The 27,060-nt window shown below is 40.9% G+C and overlaps 1 protein-coding gene across 1 annotated transcript; it reads left to right on the forward strand.

Moving 5' to 3' along the window:
* The first annotated feature begins 1,981 nt into the window (after positions 1-1,981).
* LOC114661382 (gastrula zinc finger protein XlCGF57.1-like) lies at positions 1,982-26,029 on the forward strand. Its single transcript, XM_051925559.1, has 3 exons — positions 1,982-2,055; positions 3,313-3,828; positions 24,398-26,029. Exons 2-3 carry the CDS (start codon positions 3,351-3,353, stop codon positions 25,819-25,821), a joined length of 1,902 nt encoding a protein of 633 aa, XP_051781519.1. The 5' UTR covers positions 1,982-2,055; positions 3,313-3,350; the 3' UTR covers positions 25,822-26,029.
* Positions 26,030-27,060: the final 1,031 nt, after the last annotated feature.

Raw genomic sequence — 27,060 nt, forward strand, 5'->3', positions numbered from 1 at the left:
CAATATCAACATAAAATCTTCAGAAAAAATGACATTTCAATTTTTTTTAATAGAAGCTTATTTATTAGCTCACCATGGAAGTGAAATTTTAGAAATTATTTTGTGTGTTGTTGCTGAGACTGTTCTCTTAGGGAGAAGAACAACTGAATTCCTGGTATGAATGCAAGGGTTGTAACTGTAAGGAATAAACAAAAAGAAAAAATTAAAAACTGTATGCTGTTGTGGGGGTACAAATGTCTGACTCATACCATTTATTTATTTATTTATTTATTTATTTCTAGGAGTGCACAGTAAGAGCAGCACAGGCTGGTCAGCAGTTTCAAATTGATTCATGAAAAGGAGGCAAGGCGTAAAGTGGTCACTTTCCCTAAATTCACTTGCATAGAGAAAGGGAGAGCAGGAGATTTGTGGACCTATAAAATACACTCTTTAAAATGTTGGTTGTTTAATGGCACTTTATGGGTTCTTTTGTGGTTCCTCATTGAACTATTGCTTGACCACGCACTGTTTCATTCTGGGAAGGGTTCTTTGCATGTGACGTTGGTTCTTTGTGCTTTGAAAAACTTCCTAATATGTTAAAAAAAAAAAAAAAAAATACAAACTGAAGTCTTTAATGTCTAGTAGGCAGCAGGACACCGACAGATTCAGTAAACCTGCACTTGGCCCGTGTTATTGAATGCAACGAGAGTCCTTTCAAAATCAGGCACTCGTTCACAAATCGTTTACTAGATTTATTTACTGTTTGTAGCTTGTTATGGATATTAAAAAAAATCAAAGTTCTTTCTGGAACCTTCATGTGGATGGGTCTTTTGGGAAGCAACAATGGTTCCCCATTGGCATCACTCTGAGGAACAACTCTGGCACTTTATTTTTTAAGATATCTTCAAACATTTTCAGAGGAATACAATTGCTGCAAACAATACGGGCATCCCAGAATAACTCTGATGTTATAATACATGCAATATCTAAAATGCATTGTATTTGCACATGCATCGATTCATTTCTGTGCCCAGAAAATAATTAAAAATTTAGATGGAGTGTCCAAAGCATCTTTAGTATTTGTATGTATTTGAACAGCTAGTCCTGAGTGACATAACAATGAATGATATTGTACTCAATATAAAACTTTTGGCAGGTAAAGGAAATACAATCTCACCCAAGCTCCCAAGCATTAATATCCTTAAAACAAAATGATTCTTCACAGAGACTCCCCAATACCAGCTGCATGTGGTGTTACCTTAAACTGTGGAGGCCAGTGACTTAACAAAGTTTTTATTATTGTTGTTATTACAACTGAATCACAACTTGAAAAGCAAAGCTACAATACTTGTCATAGTATTTTATACAGCAAATAATTAATCTGAAATAAATACATTTTTTTACAAATACACTTCCACAAGATCCAAATCATAATATCATTACTTTTTTAGTCTAACATGTTCTGCTGTGTATGCCCATTTTAAATGACAAGTTGACCTCACCATTGATGTGTCTAAAGGTAAAGCAAATGTCGCATCTATGTGTGTACAACAATGGATGGACCTTTTTTTTTAGCTACTAATTACATTGGATGACATGCATTCTAATTCACAGAGTTCTTTCTTCTTGTTCTTTATATAGATTAGAAAAATTACACAAATGTGTTTGCCTTTTGTGTCCTTTTTGGGCAATGATGTAGCTTTTTCCGTTTGTTGGGTGTCTGAATAAGAATTCAATTGAATTATTAAGTAACAACATATTGCCTACTACAGCTTATTGTATCCACTTTAAGCAATGGATACATTTTATCATGTAATTTGTAAAAAAAAACAAACAAAAAAAAAAAAAACATAATAATAAAATGTTAATATATCAACAAAAAACAGCTTCATCAGTTCAGTTATGTAATTTAATGGCGACTTTGCTGATATTTTGAATTCGCCTGAAATCGTTGATTGACAGCTCATCCGCTCTTAGACCCGCCTGATTGGACCGCGTGGAAAGACGGTGACGTCACTAGAGCGACGGAGGAGGACGGACCGGCTGGTATTGTCGCCCACCTGTGTTTGGGAAAAGGTATGTACTTATAAAAATTATATGAAAATGAGACAGAAAAACTGAGGAAAGGAAGATCCATTGTCGGCGTAGGAGTTCATTGTAGACAGAAACACAGACTGCAGTCACCGAACGGCTCTTCCGAGTCTGTTGTGTGCCGTGCAGACTCTCTGCTCGGGTCTTGACACCTCAATCAGGGATCCGGAGAAGGTGTCCGCACGTACTTAGGTGGTCGGTCAGTGAAGGGCCTTGGGGTTTGCTGGTTGTAGACGTTTTTTTTACACGCCAGGTCAAGTTTTCTTTACTCGCTTCTTGTAGGGTGCTGCACTTGTGCATTGAGTGTCTCTGTGGGTCGCTGTGCCCACGGTTCACGTTCTGCTCAGTTTTCAGTGCCAGTTCTTAAAATTCATGCCAATAGTCAGTCTGGGGTCTCATACTCTTATCCTGCAATTAATTGGTGACCTGTGCACCATATGCATGTATTTGTGTTTTGCACGCGGCGTAATTAGAGAATATAATCCGCACCGCAGGAGTAACTTGTCAACTCTCTTTTCATATTCCTCTTTGTCATATTGTTTAAAATGAAAGAGATTCCTGTTTAGACTTACCATTACTTAAAATTACTCAAGACAAATACAGAAAGGAGCACTTTATGGGGAGATGAATTTATTCTGTAGTCAGTGAGTGGAGATCAATTTGGGGCTCTGAGGTCTTTCTTTGAAATGGTTTTGATAAAGGTGTAACTTATCAAATTAATTCATTCACAGGTAATCCTAAATTAAATAGGCTAGCAGTTCCCATAAAGACCGGTCAGTCCAAACAGGTGCATTCTGGACACGATTTAGATCTGGGTTAATATGTGGTTCATGAAGTTAAATGTAAAGGCATGAAAAATTAAGCCAAAATGTTAAATATAATTGATTATACAATAAGGGGTCTGCAGGTTTAAAGTTCATGTTATGAAAAAGTCTGTCCACAATAAGATTGTTCATAGCAGCAATAAATCAAGTCTAATAGGATTTTGTGTTACACCGCACTCCCACTTGTATGGGGTCAGCTTAAACTAAATGGCATTCTGTCAATGGCCACACCTGGAACACTGTGTTCAATTTTGGGATTCATATTGTAAGGAGCTTCACATAAAATGACTACAAAAAGTCAAGGCAAGCAGTGCCACCGAGCAGTAAGCCGTGAGAAAAGAACAGAGGGGGTGGGTGAGGTGTGTTCAGTGCTTTTTGGTGCATTTTAAATCTATTCTATTTTGTTCTTTCATCTTAGAGAGGAAGAAAAGGCAAACTTTATAATAGACATGTAATATGGAGGACATGGGCCCAGTTACACAGGAGCCTCCTAAGATGGCATATAAGTGTGAAGAAGCAGACTCAGAAGAGGTGAGCAATGAGGAGGAAGAGAAGAGTCACACACAACACACGGGCCTCCATTTAACGAGTAACTTGGAGGAAAGACATGTGGACATGAAGGAAGAGGACTGTGAATGGGAATATGTGCACCTTCCTCAGGACTGTCCTGGCATTAAGGATGAGGACTGTGAGTCTGAGGTGACATTTGACAGCTGTGACATGCAGGAAACTGAAATGGTAAGCAGTGAGACAAAAGAAGACTTAAAACTGGAGTTTGTCTCCCAGGACGTGTGTTCAGATGTCACTGGATTAGGCCTCACTCTGAAGAGTCAGCACACCCTACATCATTGCTCTGTCCCTGTGAAGCCAGAATATTTGGAGTCTGACGTGACCAGGATTGAGAAAGAATTAAGTTCATGTCCCTCTGAAGAAGGTAGGTGTCAAAGACAAACACCATGTTAGGCCTGCAGCTTGTGGGATTTTATGTTGTGGTCTTGTTTTTTCACCGAGTATGCAAATTCATTGCTGAAAAGTTACAGATTTTTAAACACTTAATAACATAATGGCGTTTTTTTAAATTAAACAAGTCCTTTATTCCAGACAGAAAGAGAGGCAAAGTAAATCGGAACAGTGAAGGACAGTGGAAGGATTGATGTCGGACATCATGAGCAAACGGATTACATGAGCTGAGAAGTTTTATGCATTCGGAAAAATTCTATGGCGCAAATGACTAGGAAAAGAAATGTAATACGGCACTGGAGAAAAAACTCGAGTTCAGGCGGTGCATTGTCATGTCAGGTTGTGCAGGAAAGTCACTGCAGTCAGATATATCCGTGTAGATGGGTACTGGAGAAACAGCGGGCTGTAAAGGAGAGAGAGGTATGAGATACTTATTTAAAGTTAAAACACTGGGAAGAGGCCATCATGTTTAAATAGTGTGGAGGCATTTATATTGTGGACCTAAGAGTATTACTATAGATACTATAATAAGTATTTGGACAGTGACACAGTATTCATAATTTTGGCTCTGTGCACCACCACAAAGGATTTAAAATGAAGCAATCAAGATGTGATTGTAGTAAACCCTTACATTGATTACAATATGCAAGCTTTCGAGGCAACTCAGGCAAGATGTAATCTTTTTAGTTAGCCAATAAAAGGTGTCATTTTGCTTGGCTTTTCTCTAGTAAACCCTTTAAATTAAAATTGAAAGTCTACACTTCAAATATCATATGAGCCATTTAGGAATGGCAGCCGTTTTTATAGATGGCCCCCCTATTTTCAGAGGCTCAAAAGTATTTGGACAGAGTAACATAATCATAAATATAATGGTTGAAACTCCTTTACATTCAATGACTGCCTGAAGTCTGAACCCCTGGCCATCTCCAAATGCTGGGTTTCCACCCCATTGATGATGTGCCAGGACTTTACTGCCGCTGTCTTCAGGTGCTGCTTCTTTGTTGGACTTTCAGCCATCAGTTTTGTCTTCAGCAAGTGACATGCATGTCCAGTTGGGTTGAGGTCAGTTGGTTGACTTGGCCATTGAGGAATATTTTAGTACTTTGTGCTGATAAGCACTTGGTTTGCCATCATAGTATGTTTTGGCTCATTGTCCATCTGGACTGTGAAGTGTCGTCCTATCAGTTTTGTCTGAATCTGAGCAGATAGTATAGCACCCTGGACACTTCAGAGCTCATCTTGCAACTTCTGACAGCAGTCATATCATCAATAAACACCAGTGAGTGACTTCCATTGGCAGCCACTCATGATCATGTCACAACCCTGCCACCACCGTGTTTCACAGATGATGTGGCATTCAGGAGCTGTTTCTTCACTTCTCCATGTTGTTCTGTTTCCAACATTCTAGTATACAATGATCTTAATTTCATTTGTCCAAAGAAGACTTGTTTTCTTAAAAATGTTTTCTGGCAAATGGAATGCAGTTGACTGATTTTTTTATTATTCATTTTTCACCTTCTCTTTCTTCCTAAAGAGAATTAATATTTTAACTTAACACTGCAAAAAGGGTTTTATTTAGGAATCCAAAATCTTGGATGCTATTAGCTGTGGGCTGCCATCTTCTATAGCATTAAATGACACATTGGTACACATCACATGACTAGCAGCCATCACTGGCAAACACCCAAAGGACAAATTGGACACGTTGTGACGTCTTTAAAATAAAGATTAGTTTCTGGTAATGTTTTGTATTTTTATTCATTAGTTTTTTATGTTTTAAAACCACGCAATCATATATTAAGATCTGTATTTCCCAGAATATAACGTACAGATTTTGACTTTTAATAAAACAACTTTTGTTGATTTTTTTCAACGACATGCGTTTCATGAGTAATTCTATCCTGCTCATTTCTTCTGTTTGTTATTGTTGTGATTTACCAGCAGTGTGGTATCCCTTCATCACAGATTTTAGTTCATTGTTTCCTCACTCGTCTCTTTTACAAGACGCAAGGTATCTTTATTGTCACTGTACAATACAATGAAGTATGGTTTGGAGCAAGCCTATAGAGGCCTTAGATAAAAGAATATAAGAGCAGACAATTAACTAATTAAACATTAAACTATGAGAAGCACAGTTACTATTAACAGTTCCAAATATACACAGAGTAAAAGTAAAGGTGAACGTGTAAGCATAAAAAGAGAATTAATAAATGAAGTCGCAGTGAAGATTATGGTCAATGTAATGGCCATGAGCTCCACATGGGTCGTGTAGAAGTGTGTGACTACAGTATGTGTGGCTGATGCAGAAGTTCAGTTCAATCAGAGGTGGTCTCTGTTATATGAAGGGGCAGGGACTGCTGTGCATTTAAATGGCTGATTGCTTTGGAGTCAAAGCCTGGTACTGTGGGCATGCAGGGCTCTGAAGCGCCTGCCAGAGGGCAGAGGAGTGGAGCCTGATTTATCAGAAAATAATGGCACCACATGTGGCCCGACATCTGGTTTGAGCGAACACTGATGGGACTGGTCGCCATTGCCGGCAACTACACTGTTGATTTTAGCTATGACTGGTGATTTTGCTGGTGACATTGCCATTATCGCTTATATCTCTGCATGGCTGTGTATGCACTATCCTCCGCCTAAACCCATTTCGAAACTTGCCTGGTTTGTTCTCTGGACGCCTGAGCTGCTTGTGGCCTTGCCTACAATGTGGACTGGTAGGATATTCACATGGTTTATGTTTGTTTGGTCTTTCCTGTCGCTCACTATCCAACCTGTGACAGGCCTTCTCCAGTATTCAGCTGCTGAGCTTCTTCAACTGCGTCTCCACCAGTCTGTGCCTTTGATGTCTGTGCTTCATTTCGACCCGGACGTCATATTTCTCCCCCACCCGAGATTTCAAATGGACACCTCGAAAGGAATTAAGTCCTTCTGGTCTAACACTCCGCACCCTCCACGTAACACAGGTAGGACTGCTGACCACAGTGTGTTAGCCAGCCTAGCTCGTTTGGCTACCACTGTTGCCAAATGCGACAGAACCATTGTCAATTTCGGTCTTCTGAACATCCGGTCATTCATGAGCAAGGGGAATCTCACCCTGGATCTCCTCATTGACCGTAAGTTTGACTTTCTGTGTTTAAACGAGACATGGCAACAACCTCAAGACTTTTCTCAACTTATTGAATCCACCCCCCCCGGGGGGTTTGTTTACATCTGTCATCCCCGTGCCTCTGGCTGTGGAAGAGGAATCGCGATAATTTATCGTGAGAAGTGGAAAGTCCTGCCATTGTCTGCTCCTGCTGTTAGCTCTTTTGATTCCACTGTGTGTCAATTATCTGGGCCTATTCCTACCATCATTGCAACTGTCTACCACCCCCCTAAATCAAACGATGATTTTTTGAATGACCTTGCTACCTTTCTTACCCATTTATCTACAATTACGTCAAACATAATTCTTTTGGGGGATTTTAATATACATATGGACAATATCAAAATCCCTCTCACTAGAGACTTTTTATCTTGCCTGGAGAGTTTTGGATACCAGCAGTATACTGATGTTCCCACCCATTGTAAAGGACATATCTTGGACTTGATCTGCTACTCTGGTGTTGTCCCTCTCTATCTTACAGCAGATGAATTCACTATAACTAATCATTTTCTCCTTTTACTTAATGCTAAAGTTACTTTTTCTATTATTAAGCTCCCCCGTCTCATATCTTTTCGTAATATTAAGAGTATTAACTTGGATTTTCTTTCTTCTAGAATTGATTCACACATGGACTTTTATAATTTATCCACTCTTGAAAAATTAGTCTTATATTATAACACTGGCCTCAATGATATTCTTAATTCTCTCGCTCCATTAAAAATGAGATCTGTTTTCTTTTTCTGCCCCATGGTTTATGCCTGAACTTTGGCTTCTTAAAGCCAAGGGCAGGCAACTTGAACAAGTCAAGTCAAGTCAAGTCAAGTTGAGGAGCATGCACTGGTACAGTGTGTTGCCGCATCCACTACACGACAAAACAACTCGGGATCTCGGTTGGCAACCCTCCAGGCAGACACGTGGTCCAGTCCCACCCTCCGGAAATGACCCTCTATCTGCCGCAGCCAGGTGTTAGTGGGTGACCACTTGGCCTGGTCCAGCCACTCGGGTCCCCAACAATGAGGATCTTACAAGCCGGATCACCCTTGGAGAAACGCGCCACATGGCCTTAGTGCTGTAACTGATGCTCCCTCACAATGCAAGTATTGTGCCTCATTTGGGACTCCATGAGCAACCGCTTATTCGACATAAAGTCAAACCAACGGTACCCAAGGATTCTCCAAAGAGACACAGTACCAAAGGAGTCCAGTCTTTGTCTTAGGTCACTGGATAGCATCCAAGTCTCGCACCTATATAGCAAGACATGAAGCACCAGGACTCTAAAGACTTGGACCTACGCCCTTTTGCATAGATATCAAGAGCACCACACCACCATTTCCAGCGACCTCATGATCCCCCATGTTCTCCCAAATCGTCTACTGACTTCATAGGAAGAGTCACAGAGACATGAATGTCACTACCAAGGTAAGTAAACCTCTCGACAAGGTCGACACTCTCTCTGCAGACAGACCCACTGCTGATGGCTGTGCCTAAGAGGTCATTAAAGGCCTGGATGTTGGTTTTTATCCAGGACACACACAATCCCAGACGCTCAGACTCCTCGCTCGGTCTCTCAAGCGCCCCAATCAAAGCCTCAATTGACTCCGCGAAGATCATAGCATCGGCAGCAAAGTCAAGATCCATTAATTTTTCTTCACCAACAGATGCCCCACAGCCGCTGGACCCCACGACCTTGCCCAACACCCAATCCATACAAGCATTGAACAGAGTAGGAGCAAAAACATACCCCTGATGAACCCCAGCATCAACTGGGAAAAACGCAGAGGTCCTGCCTCCAACTTGAACGGTTATATAAAAAAAACTGGACACTTTGTCCACAAAGAGATGCATAAAAGTCACGTATTTTATTATAAGGACTGGATAGCTCAAACCAAATCCAACTATTACACTCAGTTAAAGACTTGGCGTTACCTTGGTGTTTACAAGAAATTGTTTTCATTACTTAATAATGTTACACAACCTCCAGACTCTTTACCATCTCACCTTTACTCGACTGCAATTCTCTTATGTCCTTTTTTAATGAGAAAATCCAGAGGATACATCAGCACCTCGGTCCAGATTCTCTCTGTATTTCCTCTGAACTACACTCGCCTTTTCACTCATTTTCCTCTTTCCAGCTTCCCACCTTCTCAGAAATCTCAGATCTCATCTGCAAATCTAAGCCATTCACTTGACAGCTGGACCCCCTTCCCACAGTTGTGGTTAAAGCCTGCCTTCCCTCTCTGGTCCCTCTTATTTCTGCTATAATTTACTCTTCTCTCACTACTGGTACTGTTCCTTCATCTTTTAAAACTGCTGCAATAACCCCAATACTGAAAAATCCTGGTGCTGATCCAACTATCAATAATTTTTGCCCTATTTCTAATCTGCCCTTCTTGAAAAAATAGTTGCTATCTAACTTCACTCCCATTTATCTCATAATAATCTGTATGTACAGTTCCAGTCTGGTTTTCTATAGTACATAATAATCTGTATGAACAGTTCCAGTCTGGTTTTCCATAGTACACAAACTGCAATTCTTAAAATTACTAGCGACCTTCTTATGGTTGCTGATTCTGGTTTAATTACTGTTGTCATCCTCCTTGATCTGAGTGCAGCCTTTGATACTATTTGTCATACCACTCTCCTTAATAGATTATCTTTGATTGGAGTTACCCAGACTCCACTAGATTGGTTTAGATCCTACCTCTCAGGCTGCACTCGGTTCACTCAGCTTAAAACTTTCACATCCCAACCCACCGCTCTTATTTCAGGTGTGCCCCTGGGCTCTGTTCTGGGGCCTCTTTTTATTATTTACCTTCTTCCCCTTGGCAATATCTTTCGTAAATATAACATTAATTTTCACTGTTAAGCCGATGACACCCATCTCTACCTTGCTAGTAAACCCACTTCTTCTTTTCCACCATCTTCGCTTATCGACTACATTGCTGAAATTAAATCCTGGTTTTCTTCAAATTTTCTTAAATTAAACAGTGACAAAACTGAGGTTCTTCTCATTGGTACAAAATCATCATCATTATCCAAAGCCAATAATCTTTCACTTGCTATTGATAACTCCTTTGTTTTCCCATCACCTCAGGTCAAGAGTCTGGGTGTCATTAATAACATCACCCAGTCTGCTTACTTCCACCTACGTAATATTAATCGCATCCGCCCCTCCCTCACTCCCCATACCACTGCCATTTTTGTTCACAGTCTTGTTACTTCTCATCTGGACTATTGCAATTCATTCCTCTTTGGTCTCTGTAATAAATCGCTTCATAAGCTTCAGCTAATCCAGAATTCTGCTGCTCGCATCATTACTTGAACCCCGTCTATTCACCATATTACTCCGGTCTTGCAGCAGCCTCATTGGCTCCTGATTACGTTTCCAATTGATTTTAAAATTCTGTTGTTAACATTTAAGGCCATTCATAACCTCGCCCCTCCATATCTGTCCGACCTTCTTCATGTTGGCATTCCATCCTGTAACCTTAGACCCTCTTCCTCCATCCATCTGACCTTCCCTCTCTCCCGTCTGACCACCATGGGGAGCCAAGCATTCAGCCGTTCTGCTCCAAAGCTCTAGAACTCGCTACCTACTGCACTTAGAAATATTGAATCTTCAACTTTCAAATGTAAACTTAAAACCCATCTGTTTAAAATTGCTTTTTCTTTATGATTACAGTGGCTTTGTTTGGTTTCAGTTTTTACATTTTCTGTATTTTCTGATGTTTTAAGTTTTATTTATAATGTGTTTTTTATTTATTGTTTGTTTGATGTCCTTGAATGCTTAGAAATGCTCCTTGTATAAATAAAACATATTATTAAATGCTATGGCCAAGGTGGGTTTGATCTTTACAGATATTCTTTGCTTTTCTGCTGCAGTGGGTAGTGTAGATATCTTCCAGTGATAGTAGCTGAGCGCCAGCAATTCTCTGAGTTATTCTGATGATACGCTGGAGGGCCTTCCTGTTCTCTGAGTACCACACTGTAAAGCAATACGTGATGACAGACTATGGTGCACCTGTAGAAGGTAACCAGCAGTTGTGGGAGTTGTGTCTTCTTCAGGCTCGTCAGAAAGTGAAGCCTCTGAAAACCTTTCTTGGCCATGTTTGTTGTCCATGACAGGTCCTAGCTGATGTGGATTCCCAAGAATCTGAATCATCCTCTCACCGTTAATGCTTATGGGATGGTGTCCACTGTAGTTCAGTCTTCTGATGTCCAGAACCAGTTCCTTTGTTTTCTAGGAACTGAGTACAAGGTTGTTGTTGTGGCTCCAACTCTTCAGGTTCTTGTTCTCTTCTCTATAGGCTACTGCATCATTATTGGAGATCAGGCCTATCACTGTGGTGTCGTCTGCAAAGTTATTATGATGTTAGTATAATGGATAGGTTTGCAGTCGTTTGTGAAGAGGGAGAAAAGGAGAGGGCTCAGCACACAGACCTGTGGCGCCCCAGTATTTACTGTAACTGATGAAGAGAAATGCTCACCCATGTGCACAGTTTGTGGTCTGTTAGTGAGAAAATCTAAAATCCAGTTGCACAAGTGTGAGTTGTGACAACAAGTTGTTTAGTGTGATAGCCATGTTGTTGGGGGTTTGCATTGAAGGCAAAGCTGTAGTTGACGAACAGCATCCGCACAAAACTGACCCTCTGCTCCAGGTGTGACAGGGAAGTGTGAAGGGCAAGTGAGATGGTGTCCTCAGTAGACCGGTTTGTCCTGTAAGTGAACTGGTATGGGTCCAGGGAGGTGGGGATGTTGCTCTTAATGTGTCTGAGGACAAGCCGTTCAAAGCACTCAGAACAATAGGGGTCAGGTCCACTCAGGGACCTCGCCACTGCCTGTTTTGGAATAGCGGCAAGTGGGGACAGGGATGGCTGGTGAATGCTGCTGTCTGCTGTTCCACACAAGGCTTCAGTTGTGCAGTTGCTCCTTTCTGTCCTCTTCATGCTGATTGCTTCCTAGCCTGACCCTAAAACCGCCAACCCTGTCTTAGTGTCTTTTTCTCCCCTATTAGATTTGTAAAAGCACTTTTTAAAAAATTTGTAATACACTTTTAGTGGATCACTACAAACCAGTGGCAGCAAATATTCAAATAGATAGATAGATACTTTATTAATCCCAAGGGGAAATTCACATACTCCAGCAGCAGTATACTGATAAAGAACAATATTAAATTAAAGAGTGATAATGCAGGTATACAGACAGACAATAACTTTGTATAATTTTAACGTTTATCCCCCCCGGGTGGAATGATAGAACATCTGCAGCATCTTATTGCAGATTGTTTTGAAGGCCTTTGTTTCCAGTCGAGTCTCATGTTCCTTTAGTTACAGTACCTGATTATTTGATTGAATTGTATTATGATTCTGATAGTCATTATTTATTAAGGCTGCTACTTCAGCAGAGTTTAAGGTAAGCTGTAACAGTAAAAATCGAAGATAGTTGGGAAAAAATGACATGATCGTCAATGCAGGATCAATATCAGGCTTAGTAAAACAACATTTTTTTTTTCATAGGTTTTCTGATGTGGACTTGTAGATGAGGCATTGTGGACCTGCACGGCCAGAAAAACGGAGTCTTGTACGCCTCATCTTGTAATGTGGTATTGCAGAAAAAATATATAAGCCATACAGCCCTCTCATTTACTGCAAATTAACTTCAGTCAAATATAAAAAGGGAAAAATAAAGAGAAATGTAAATTAAAATAGCTTGCCATATTTTCCCTGAATATACCGTAAACCACGAGCTAGAAGTTTAAGTTAAAAGACATGATCAAAAATGACACTACAGATTATTACTGTTACTGATGAGATTAAATTATCATCTGTAGATATACTTTTCTTTTTTAATAAATTTCATTGCATCATCGGGCAGATGTACAACTGACACAGTGGAGTTGCTGCTAGCAGAGGTTGTCGGTGTTGAAATTCTTTGTCGTCAGATATTATTTTTGAGTTATTGTGGCAGGTCTGGGGTGTAACACAGCTTTTGCCCATTAACGTTTCTAACTGCATCTCATTAGTACTCCATTCAAGGTGCCACTTGCACAAATTGTCTGAAAACACAATAAAAAAAGACCTCCATAATTTGAAGTTTGTACATCTCTGCTTTAATCTGTGCACAGAGAGATTCTGACATTCAGCCCCAAATGGGTTATCAAGCACCCCAGTGCACTCAAGTAAAGAGATGCTTGCCAGCCTGCTTCTGTCCAGGTGGGCCAGGTTCAGGGCTGGGAATCCCACCGTCCAAAGGTTCTTTCATTTACAGTGCTGCCTCAATGCCACAATAGCAGTATAAAAACCACAATATCAAGCACACAAGTCCATCCCAACACAAATAAGAAGTGGATGTTAATCCTGAATTAAAGAATCTTTCAGCAAACAATTCCATAATTAGCTTCTACAACGAGGTCCAAGATAAAAGTCAACAGTCAGCTGAGCTGTTCTTGGTGCTCCAGCCATTATGTTCTCTGAGTGCTGTCAGAGCATCAAGAAGATTGGACTGGGAAATGTTATGGAGGACCACACTTCAGAAGTCCCAGAGTCGAGTAGATCAGCAGCTGTGGTGGTGCTCCTGCTGTGAGGTTCAAATGCCAGAGTGTGTTGTCACTCTTTTATAACTTTAAGACAGTACAGTCTTTTTAGAGCAACCCAGTCAGGCTCTAAGTAGGCACTTCACCCATATCACCCGCCTCAATCCCTGTGCTAGAAAGAACCTCATCAGCATTTCACTTGGCACCACTCAAGACACACGTTTTCATTGTGTAATAATGGAATGGAAACAAAAGCAAGAGTTTATAAAAAAAAAAAAAAGAAAGAAAAACAAGCAATGTAGCCTAAGTAATAAATACTGTATATCCAAACACATTTCCTCTGTGATAATAAAAATCCACCTAATCTAGAAATGATACATTAAAGAAAAACAATTTATAAGGAGGTTATAGGAGTGCAAAGCTGGTGGAATTCACCAAACCACATATTAATTAACTCCATGAATGCTTACAGCGCTCCTCCAAATAAAATGGAAGGTAGATACAATCTGTAATGGGCTGGTTTTAAAAATGGTTACCCCTTCTTACTGGTTACGAGGCCAAGCATCTCAGTGAATGCCGCTGAAGCAGTCAGACTAATGCAATGAACAGGGAACTGCAAAATGAGGATGGTGACGTACTGCATAACTGTTTGTTTATTTATTTTTGTGAGATGGTGTAAAATTTTAATTTTCCCTTGGGGGTAAATAAAGTATCTATCTATCTATCTATCTATCTATCTATCTATCTATCTATCTATCTATCTATCTATCTATCGGTTTTGTAGTTATCCATTATTTGCTTTTAAATGTTTTGGTACTGGTACTGGTACTGAGCTCCCAAAGCTGGTATTGATACCAAAGTCTAAAAATCCAGCACTAGTCACTGGTGGTCCCACTTCATCTTGAGGCACAGACCTGGATGCCGCTGCCTTGATCAGCTACAACAGCCTCCTCCTCTATAAGTGCTCGCCATTAAACCCTGTAACCTTGTTACTTGTTCTAAACCTTGGATCGATGAATGAAGCCATGTCCAACAGACCATTTGTATCATGGTCACCATATTTCTCACTCAGATAAATTTAATGGTCCTGATTATTAAATCAGGACCATCCAGCATCGCATGTAATGCAGCTGATTATACATACATCAAGGTATAGAGTGTATTTTTTTGGTTCAGATGCCTGATCAGGTTGCTGTCATCCTCCTGAACTGAGAAGATGCTGATGTTGAAGAACAGATACAACCCAGGTTTGATATAGCAAATGGTGACAAGTGCTTCATCTGACAGGACATCTGTAAATTACAGGGGGGTTTGGGTTGAGAGCCTTGGGGATTGACTAAATCAGAGGCCAAAACTTGGGAAATAGCTCTCTGCAGCTCCAGTACCCTCTCTATGATCTTATGTCCTTTCTTGTGGGAGACTCGGTGATGAGCTGATGTACATGAACATTCAGCTCTGTCTGAGCACTGGCCAGTTCTTTCCTTCTTTTCCAGCTGTATGAGAAGCTGTTCACAATCTTATTGTAGACCTCAACAGCTCGTTCAACTGTGGGGTCTCTCATACTTCTCTCTGTGAGGAGAACGAATACAATATTACATACACAACATCTATGCACAATATACAGTATGATTGTGTATATCACAGCATACAAGGAGATTCACTTGAAAGAGGCCCTGTTCTGTTCTGTAATTACTCTCCCGAGGAACGAAGCAATCTGAACGAAACAACATGCAATGTGCTCCTCAGTGTATATGGAGCTTTGAACAAGCCAGGATGCCCCTGCATCGGAGCAATGAGTATAAAGTACAAAATGTACATTTCTGACCACTTTTGGGCTATTTCCATTAACTGGAAGTGATACAGTGCATCCAGAAAGTATTCACAGCGCATCACTTTTTCCACTTTTTGTTATGTTACAGCCTTATTCCAGAATGGATTAAATTCATTTTTTTCCTCAGAATTCTACACACAACACCTCATAATGACAATGTGAAAAAAGTTTACTTGAGGTTTTTGCAAATTTATTAAAAATAAAAAAACTGAGAAATCACATGTACATAAGTATTCACAGCCTTTGCTTAATACTTTGTCGATGCACCTTTGGCAGCAATTACAGCCTCAAGTCTTTTTGAATATGATGCCACAAGCTTGGCACACCTCTCCTTGGCCAGTTTCGCCCATTCCTCTTTGCAGCACCTCTCAAGCTCCATCAGGTTGGATGGGAAGCGTCGGTGCACAGCCATTTTAAGATCTCTCCAGAGATGTTCAATCAGATTCAAGTCTGGGCTCTGGCTGGGCCACTCAAGGATATTCACAGAGTTGTCCTGAAGCCACTCCTTTGATATCTTGGCTGTGTGCTTAGGGTTGTTGTCCTGCTGAAAGATGAACCGTCGCCCCAGTCTGAGGTCAAGAGCGCTCTGGAGCAGGTTTTCATCCAGGATGTCTCTGTACATTGCTACAGTCATCGTTCCCTTTATCCTGACTTGTCTCCCAGTCCCTGCCACTGAAAAACGTCCCCACAGCATGATGCTGCCACCACCATGCTTCACTGTAGGGATGGTATTGGCCTGGTGATGAGCGGTGCTTGGTTTCCTCCAAACATGACGCCTGGCATTCACACCAAAGAGTTCAATCTTTGTCTCATCAGACCAGAGAATTTTCTTTCTCATCGTCTGAGAGTCCTTCAGGTGCCTTTTGGCAAACTCCAGGTGGGCTGCCATGTGCCTTTTACTAAGGAGTGGCTTCCGTCTGGCCACTCTACCATACAGGCCTGATTGGTGGATTGCTGCAGAGATGGTTGTCCTTCTAGAAGGTTTTCCTCTCTCCACAGAGGACCTCTGGAGCTCTGACAGAGTGACCATCAGGTTCTTGGTCACCTCCTTGACGAAGGCCCTTCTCCCCAGATCGCTCAGTTTAGATGGCTGGGCCAGCTCTAGGAAGAGTCCTGGTGGTTTCGAACTTCTTCCACTTGCGGATGATGGAGGCCACTGTGCTCATTGGGACCTTCAAAGCAGCAGAAATTTTTCTGTAACCTTCCCCGGATTTGTGCCTCGAGACAATCCTGTCTCGGAGGTCTACAGACAATTCCTTTGACTTCATGCTTGGTTTGTGCTCTGACATGAACTGTCAACTGTGGGACCTTATATGGACAGGTGTGTACCTTTCCAAATCATGTCCAGTCAACTGAATTTACCACAGGTGGACTACAATGAAGCTGCAGAAACATCTCAAGGATGATCAGGGGAAACAGGATGCACCTGAGCTCAATTTTGAGCTTCATGGCAAAGGCTGTGAATACTTATGTACATGTGCATGTCATTATGGGGTGTTGTGTGTAGAATTAAGAGGAATAAAATGAATTTAATCAATTTTGGAATAAGGCTGTAACATAACAAAATGTGGAAAAAGTGATGCGCTGTGAATACTTTCCGGATGCACTTTACGTTTTATTCAGCTGCAGAGTCTGATTTATTCAACTTTAATGTTAATGTCAATGTCAATCTATTTATATAGCATATATAAAACAACATAGGAATGCTGTGGCCAAAGTGCTTTACAATAAAAGAAGAAAAATCATACAATTAACATACAGTGGTGTGAAAAACTATTTGCCCCCTTCCTGATTTCTTATTCTTTTGCATGTTTGTCACACAAAATGTTTCTGATCATCAAACACATTTAACCATTAGTCAAATATAACACAAGTAAACACAAAATGCAGTTTGTAAATGGTGGTTTTTATTATTTAGGGGAAAAAAAAATCCAAACCTACATGGCCCTGTGTGAAAAAGTAATTGCCCCCTGAACCTAATAACTGGTTGGGCCACCCTTAGCAGCAATAACTGCAATCAAGCGTTTGCGATAACTTGCAATGAGTCTTTTACAGCGCTCTGGAGGAATTTTGGCCCACTCATCTTTGCAAAATTGTTGTAATTCAGCTTTATTTGAGGGTTTTCTAGTATGAACCGCCTTTTTAAGGTCATGCCATAGCATCTCAATTGGATTCAGGTCAGGACTTTGACTAGGCCACTCCAAAGTCTTCATTTTGTTTTTCTTCAGCCATTCAGAGGTGGATTTGCTGGTGTGTTTTGGGTCATTGTCCTGTTGCAGCACCCAAGATCGCTTCAGCTTGAGTTGACGAACAGATGGCCGGACATTCTCCTTCAGGATTTTTTGGTAGACAGTAGAATTCATGGTTCCATCTATCACAGCAAGCCTTCCAGGTCCTGAAGCAGCAAAACAGCCCCAGACCATCACACTACCACCACCATATTTTACTGTTTGTATGATGTTCTTTTTCTGAAATGCTGTGTTCCTTTTACGCCAGATGTAACGGGACATTTGCCTTCCAAAAAGTTCAACTTTTGTCTCATCAGTCCACAAGGTATTTTCCCAAAAGTCTTGGCAATCATTGAGATGTTTCTTAGCAAAATTGAGACGAGCCCTAATGTTCTTTTTGCTTAACAGTGGTTTGTGTCTTGGAAATCTACCATGCAGGCCGTTTTTGCCCAGTCTCTTTCTTATGGTGGAGTCGTGAACACTGACCTTAATTGAGGCAAGTGAGGCCTGCAGTTCTTTAGACGTTGTCCTGGGGTCTTTTGTGACCTCTCGGATGAGTCGTCTCTGCGCTCTTGGGGTAATTTTGGTCGGCCGGCCACTCCTGGGAAGGTTCACCACTGTTCCATGTTTTTGCCATTTGTGGATAATGGCTCTCACTGTGGTTCGCTGGAGTGCCAAAGCTTTAGAAATGGCTTTATAACCTTTACCAGACTGATAGATCTCAATTACTTCTGTTCTCATTTGTTCCTGAATTTCTTTGGATCTTGGCATGATGTCTAGCTTTTGAGGTGCTTTTGGTCTACTTCTCTGTGTCAGGCAGCTCCTATTTAAGTGATTTCTTGATTGAAACAGGTGTGGCAGTAATCAGGCCTGGGGGTGGCTACGGAAATTGAACTCAGGTGTGATACACCACAGTTAGGTTATTTTTTAACAAGGGGGCAATTACTTTTTCACACAGGGCCATGTAGGTTTGGATTTTTTTTCTTCCTAAATAATAAACACCACCATTTAAAAACTGCATTTTGTGTTTACTTGTGTTATATTTGACTAATGGTTAAATGTGTTTGATGATCAGAAACATTTTGTGTGACAAACATGCAAAAGAATAAGAAATCAGGAAGGGGGCAAATAGTTTTTCACACCACTGTAAGTAACATAACTAGAAATAATATAAATGAAAATAAATAAAATAATAAATAGAAGTAAGATTACATAATCACAATGAGGAAACCATCAGTATTACTGAAGGTCACGGAAAGCAAGTGAATAGAAATGAGTCTTTAATCTTGTTTTAAACAGTTCAGTTGTAGACGACTCCTTTATGTGATGAGGTAAAGAGTTCCACAGGCGAGGAGCAGCAGCTGTGAAGGCCCTGTCCCCCTTGGTTTTACACTTGGTACGAGGGACAACAAGAGACAACTGACCAGAAGATCTAAGCACTCTAGATGGCTGGTGTAAAGCACACAATTCAGATAAATAGGCAGGAGCAAGCCCGTGTAAAGATTTAAAAACTAGCAACAAGATTTTAAAATCAATTTGAAAACTGACAGGCAGCCAGTGTAAAGAGGTTAATATTGGAGAAACAGAATCAGACTTTCTTGCCCCAACCAGAAAGCGAGCGGCAGTATTCTGGACCAACTGTAACCTGTGTATCAGGGATTTGCTAATCCCAGAATCCAGCGAGTTGCAGTAATCAAGGCAAGAAAAGATAAAAGCATGAGTAGCTTTCTCAAAATCCCTAGAAGATAAAAAAGGTTTGATCTTACCTAAAAGATGAAGCTGGAAAATGTAACTTTTGACTACGGAATTAATCTGTTTCTCAAAAGAGAGGTTACTGTCAAAGATTACACCAAGATGGTGGACTTGATTGCGGTTTGCAAAAGACAGAGAAAGAGCTGAGAAGTCCAAGACCAATTTAGGCTTTAGCTGATGGACCCACTGTAAGCATCTCCATTTTATTTTGATTCAGATCAAAAAAATTATTAGCCATCCAGGATCTTAGTTCAAAAAGACAGTTGTGCAGTTGATTTATTGCAGATGGGAATATAAACCTGTGTATCATCAGCATAGGGCGGCACAAAGGCGCAGTGGTAGCACTGCTGCCTTGCAGTTAGGAGACCTGAGTTCGCTTCCCGGGTCCTCCCTGCGTGGAGTTTGCATGTTCTCCCCGTGTCTGCGTGGGTTTCCTCTGGGCGCTCCGGTTTCCTCCAAAGACTTGCAGGTTAGGTGGATTGGCGATTCTAAATTAGCCCTAGTGTGTGCTTGGTGTGTGGGTGTGTTTGTGTGTGTCCTGCGGTGGGTTGGTACCCTGCCTTGTGCCCTGTGTTGGCTGGGATTGGCTCCAGCAGACCCCCGTGACCCTGTGTTCGGATTCAGCGGGTTGGAAAATGGATGGATGGATGGATGGATGGATGGATGGTATCATCAGCATAGCAGTTAAAAGAAATGTTAAGTTTCCTAAACATAGTTCCAATAGGGTGAAGGTATATAGAGAATAAGATAGGACCCAAAATGGATCCCTGAGGAACACCACATTTAAGAGGAGCAGTAGACGAAAAAGAGGAATTTACAGTCACTGAAAAGTGTCTACCAGTTAGATATGACCTGAACCAGTTAAGAGCAGTCCCTTTAAGCCTAAAAAGGTGTTCAAGCTGCAACAGCAATATCTCATGGTCAATAGTGTCAAAGGCAGCGGACAGGTCAAGGAGGACAAGGACTGCAGCGCCACCTGAGTCAGTAATAATAGAGATGTCATTGAATACTTTCAGGAGGGCCGTCTCAACACCATGATAACGCCTAAAGCCAGATTGGTAGATCTCAAAAAAAATTATTGGAGTTAAGGTGATCAACCAATTGATTATAAATAATTCTTTCTAATATTTTAGCCAGAAATGGCAATTAGGAAATAGGGCGAAAATTGGCTAAACTCCAGGATCTAATTCTGCCTTTTTTAGACAGGGACGCACCGCAGCATGTTTAAAAAATGAGGGCACAACCCCCACACTAATAGAATCATTGATAATGGCTAGTAAAGGTGGTCCCAAAACATCAAAGGCTTCCACTAAGAGGCGTGGTGGTACAATAACAAGAGGACTGAGAGCTGGTGTAAGGGTGTCAATAGTTCTTTTTAGCTGTGAAAGTGAGACAAGATCAAAAGATTCGAAGAATATGCCATGATTAACAGTAGGAAGTTCATAGGCAGTTGGAACAATACCACAGTGGATAGTATCAATTTTACTGACAAAGAATGAAAGAAACTACTCACATGAAAGAACAGTGCTATTTAATCCCGTCACAGAATGAGGGTGAATGGTCGCATTAATTAAATTAAATAAGACCCTAGGATTCTTAGAATGACGGGATACTAAATCAGCGAAGAAGTCACGTTTAGCTGTCTTAACTGCAACCTGGAAGTTGAATAGAGAAGTCCTAAAAATCTGTTTAGAAACAATCAGTCCATCTTTTTTCCAACGCCGTTCCACAGTTCGACAGGCGTGGCATAGCGGTTACGTAGTTTCATTTAGCCTGGGAGCAGGTCTTCCTTTATTACAGTGCGGAGCAATTGAGTCTAAGACCGTTTTACAAGAACAATTAAATTCTAAAACAGAATCATCGATATCATCATATTGGACATGTACATCAAGACTAGAGAATATGGTTTTAAAATCGGATATAATAGAAAAATTAAAAAAGCGAGAACAGCATGGAACACAAATAGTAGTAGGGACATCTACAGTAATATTCAAATCCATCATTATAGAAAAGTGATCAGTAAAAGAAATATCACATAAATCAATATTATTAACTGAAATATCACGTGTAAGAATGAGATCAAAGGTGTGAGCGAGAGAGTAAGTTGGCGTATTAATATGCTGGATAAAATCAAATGAGTCCAATGGTGATAAAAAGTCATTGACCAAAGGTTTCGATTGACAACAAACGTGAATGTTAAAATCACCAACAATAAATATTTTGTCATGAGAGAGGGTGATATCAGCCAGGAGATCAGAGAATTCAGAAATGAAGATATCATTAATTACAGGCGGTCTATAAACCACAGCAAACAAAGAAGGGGAGCTGCACACTTTGAATAGTTGCAGTTCGAAGCTACTAAACGGACCCTTTGTAAGGCTCCGACACAAGAACATACTTTTAAAAACAGTGGTAATGCCCCCACCACGACGAGTCAGCCGTGGAGAGTTTAAAAATGAATAACCTGATGGTACCAAGTCAGTAAAACATGAATAGTCACCATTTACAATCCAGGTCTCAGTGATGAAAAAGAAATCCAGTTTATTTGAGATAATAAAATCTTGCAGAATAAAAGTTTTATTAGACACTGATCTCACATTCAAGAGAACAGCCTTGATAGAGGTAGAAGAGTTGCTGCGGGATGAGCACAGGTGAGCGTGCGAAGATTAGCAGCGTTTACTCCCCGAGAGCACACCGAGGAAGAGTGATGCCGCTTTGAAATGGAGAAATTAAATCCGGTATCCAGCACCCTTGGACCAGGGATGGAGTCCTGTGCAGGAGAAGATGGGTCATAGACGACTCGCAGGCATTGGGAATTCAAGCTTTGGGACTTGAGTCAGCATTGTTTAACAGCAATATCGTCTCTTTTTCCATGGCAGCAGCTGATACAGGTGAACACCGGCATCCAGGTGAAGAAGTCAGGACATGAATAAAACAAAGGTGGAGGTTCACATAATATCCCATCAGGAGAGGAAAATAAGCAAGAAAATATGTTAAGTAAAGAATCACGATCATAGGGCAGTGGCCGTTGAGATAAACTAATACAGTGGTACCTCGGTATACGTCTGCTTTGAATAAGTCCAACTTGGTATACATCCTGTTTGGACGTGAAAAATTTTGCTTGGCATACGACCTTTGTTTGGAATACGACTCGCATGCTAGAACACCACGTGTGGTATAGCGGGTCTGTGGATTCAATAAAAGGGCCAGGTTTTAACCCGTATAGCCATGTCAATCTCCGTGGGCGCGAGTGCACAACCGTGGAGAAGTTAATGAGGTAGCTGGAGCGAGTCGCACCTGCACAGGTGGGCTGTGATCGGGAAGAGTGAGACTGCATTTTTAACCTCAGATTTTATCGGATTTATTTATTGTTGTTTTTATCCCCACAGAACACTTGTTTTTATGGATATATATTAAATAATTATTTATTGAAACCAGATGCACTGCATTTTTTGTTTGGACTCTGATTTTTGTTTTAAATAAAAGCACTTGGCATTCTTGCACTATCCCCTGGCTTCATTTGAGAATTGTCCTCATTTGTTAGCTCATCTCGGTGACATTACTGATGCTGTCGGGTTCAGGGCTGCCCGTAAGGATGTATGGGAGCGTAGAGCGGACCTGCATCGTCCCACCATGCGCTACCCTATGCTGCCCACGAGCGACAGTATGCCAGTTGCCAACACGCGCTATAACTGTATGTGAATTTTCACTTGATTTTGTGTTTTTTCGCGTAAATTTGAATTGATTGTTGAAAAGTATGAAGGTGGCGTGCATATCCGGGACATGGCTGCTGCATACCGTATGCCGAGAACGACGGTATCTACGATTGTGAAAAACAAAACGTTAAGTGAGGTTAAATTTTAATTTATTTCATCTAATTGCTTTTTTATTTATGTATTTTAGTATTAAGCAGTGTATAAATTATTTTATACAACTCCATCAATGTATAATATACCAATAACAATAGGATTTTTTTTCATTGGAACAGATTAATCATTTTCCCTTTATTTCTTATGGGAAAAATTTGTTTGGTATACGTCCTGTTTGGTATAGGTCAAAGGATCTGGAACGGATTAAGGATGTATACCGAGGTACCACTGTACATAAAAACAAAGTTAAAACAGATTAACGAGACGAGTAGATGGCCAGCCACACCAGTTGGCGACATCTTAGTATCTCAAATAAGGACAATTCACTGATGAGCCACTGAGCTTGTGGCTGCTGAGTCTCCGCCGGCAACGCGAGCAATGGGTGAGTCGGGAAGAAAGAGAAGGAGGAGTTAATCTGCATTTTTTAAAAAAAAATTATTTATTAATTTATTGTAATCATTCTGTACAAATAGATCAATTTATAACAAAAAAAAATTGAAGACAAATCAAACCCCACCCCTGAGAAGGAGAGCTTAGCCAAAGGAGAATTACTTAGGGCTTTTTAATAAGGCAACAATAATCTGCATTTTTAACCTCAGATTTTTAATGGATTTATTTATTGCTTATTTTTATTCCCACTTTTCGTTGGATTTTATGGATTTATTTATGTACTTCTTTTAGAACTGCACAATTGACACTTTTGTTGATTTTACTTTTGTTTTGACTGGTTTTTAATAAAAGCACTTGAACACTTTTTCCACCATCCTCTGGCCTCATCAGTGAATTGTCCTCATATGTCAGCTCATCTCGGTCATAACTATCGACGGTGTTAGTTCAGCAGACTCCCATGTGGGAAGAGGGAGTCTGTAGGGGACCGGCATTGTCACAATATTATTAATTTGATTTGTTGTGGTTCTTTAATGTACAGAATTTTAAAATGTATTCATTGTCTTGTGGTTTACTCCTCAAATATCCATCCCCATCGAGGGGAGACCACTCCCAATTTTTTTTAAACAGAAGATAAAGATTCTTTTAATTAATATCCTGGAAATCTGAAAGTTTGTCTCTCATTGTGAGTTTCTTTCCACAGTAGTACGCTATTATACACTAAATGATTATCTCTTGTCAGTTCTCTTTCAAAACTTTATATATTTACATGAAATTTTGTATCTGTCTATTTCTGCAGATTTACAAGAAAGTCACACAGTCTCTCCATCATTATTTCCTCTTCACTGTAAGCCACGGGAAAATGAAAACGTGAAAAAGTTGAAGTTTGGTGCAGAAGTTTTGTTGCCAGCCTCTTTGCCATGTAGTTCTCTGCCTTTTGAAAAATTAACTAGTACAAATGCACTCAGTGCACAACATCAGGTGTATGATACAGATGTCACAGCTTCTAAACAGAAATTTAAAACCAAACATAAGTGGAGTCACACAAGGCAAAAATCCTACTGCTGTACTGAATGTAGCAAACAATTCTCACAAGCTGACCACCTTCAGACTCACACAAGAAATCACACTAGAGTGAACCTATTTTGCTGTACTGAATGTGGCAAAGAATTCTTCACCAGTGGCGATCTTCAAACCCACAAAAGAATTCATACTGGAGAGAAGCCATATTGCTGTTCTGAATGTGACAGGCGATTTTGTAACAAGAGCAGTCTTAAGAACCACACAAAAGTTCACACTGGAGAGAAGCCATATTGCTGTTCTGAATGTGGCAAACGATTCTCAAGGAACTGCAATTTTCAGATACATGCAAGAATTCATACTGAAGAGAAGCCATATTCTTGTTCTGACTGTGGTAGGCAATTCTCGCAAAAAGGGCATGTTCAGAGCCACATGAGAATTCATACTGGAGAGAAGCCATATTGCTGCTCTGAATGCGGCAAAAAATTCTCTAATAAACGCAATCTTCAAACCCACAGCAGAATTCACACTGGGGAGAAGCCATTTTGCTGTACTGAATGTGGAAAACAATTTTCTACAAGTAGCCATCTTCAATTCCACACACGAATTCATACTGGAGAGAAGCCATACTGCTGTATGGAATGTGGCAAACTATTCTCCAGGAGTAACAATCTTAATTCCCACAAGAGAATTCACACTGGGGAGAAACCACATTGCTGTCCAGATTGTGGCAAACGATTCTTCACCAGTAGTAATCTTCAGAGCCACACAAGAATTCATACTGGAGAAAAGCGGTTCAGCTGTTCTGACTGTGGTAAAAGATTCTTTGACAACTGTGGTCTTAAGATCCATAGAAGAATTCACACTGGAGAGAAGCCATATTGCTGTTCTGAATGTGGTAAACGATTCTCTACAAGTAGCTATCTTCAGACTCACAGAAGAGTTCATACAGGAGAGAAGCCATATTGCTGTTCTGAATGTGATAAACGTTTCAGTACCAGTGGTGATCTACAAACCCACAGACGGATTCACACTGGTGAGAAACCATATTGCTGTTCTCAATGTGACAAACGATTCTGCACCAGTAGCAGTCTTAAGACACACTTTCGAATCCACAGTGGAGAAAGTAAATACAGAACTAAACAGCAAAACATGACTGAACAGAAAAGGAATGGATTTAAAGTGGAACATAATCTGTCATAATGAGATACTGGCAAAAACAATGAATGTTTTGAAGAATTAAAGCAAAGCATAGAAGCACAAATGAGGTAAAGTGACAGCAGAATCTTAAGTTATACAAGCAACACAGTAATCTCGATAATATCATCCCTGCTATACAACAAGCAGAGACTAGAAAATAAAACATAGTAAAACATTTCCTCACTACAAACCAAGAGTGAGGGCCTACCTACAACCACACGCTCATTCAGGAAGTGGTTCCCTGAAGCAGAGCAGGCACTGAGAGACTGCTTTGGAACTACAGACTGGGATATCCTGCAGGGATCATATAGTGAGAACATTGAGGAGGTTGTTGACTGCACTACAGACTACATCAACTTCTGTATGGACATTGTAGTTCCAGTAAGAACTGTACGCTGCTATGCTAACAACAAGCCATGGATTACAAGTGACATCAAGGGCATTTTGAACCAGAAGAAAAGGGCTTTTAAAGGCGGTGATCAACATGAGCTCAAGTGCGTGCAGAAGGGACTCAGAGTCTAGCTCAGGGCGGTGAAGTAGCAGTACAGGAGAAAGCTGGAGCAGTAGTTGCAGAATAACAGCATGAAGGAAGTGTGGGATGGGATGAAGATCATCACTGGCTGCAGCTCGAAGCCGGGTGCCACCATCGAGAGAGACGTGAAGAGAGCAAACCAAATGAACAACTTCTTTAGCAGGTTTGACCACCTTAACCCACTCTCACTCTCACCTCGGAGTACTGCACCCTCCACCCATCCCTGCTGATACCAGCATAGGAGAGACATCCCCACCCACATTTACAGCAGTGCAGGTGAGCAGAGAGCTGAAGAGACTTCGTGCCAGCAAAGCAGCGGGTCCAGATGGAGTATTGCCACGACTGTTGAAGGTCTGTGCATTGGAGCTGGGGAGTCCTCTACAGCGCATCTTCAACCTGAGCCTGGAACAGGGGAAAGTCCCGAGGCTTTGGAAAACATCTTGCATCACCCCAGTCCCAAAGGTATCACGTCCTAGTGAGCTGAATGACTTCTGGCCCGTCGCTCTGATGTCACATGTGATGAAGACCATGGAGAGACTGCTGCTTTACCACCTGAGGCCACAGGTCCAACACGCCCTCGACCCTCTGCAGTTCGCATAACAGGAGAAGGTGGGAGCGGAGGATGCCATCATCTATATGCTACATCGATCACTCTCCCACTTGGACAAAAGCAGTGGTGCTGTAAGAATTATGTTTCTGGACTTCTCTAG

This window comes from Erpetoichthys calabaricus, chromosome 1 (genome assembly GCF_900747795.2).
Source record: "Erpetoichthys calabaricus chromosome 1, fErpCal1.3, whole genome shotgun sequence".
NCBI classification, from domain to species: domain Eukaryota; kingdom Metazoa; phylum Chordata; class Cladistia; order Polypteriformes; family Polypteridae; genus Erpetoichthys; species Erpetoichthys calabaricus.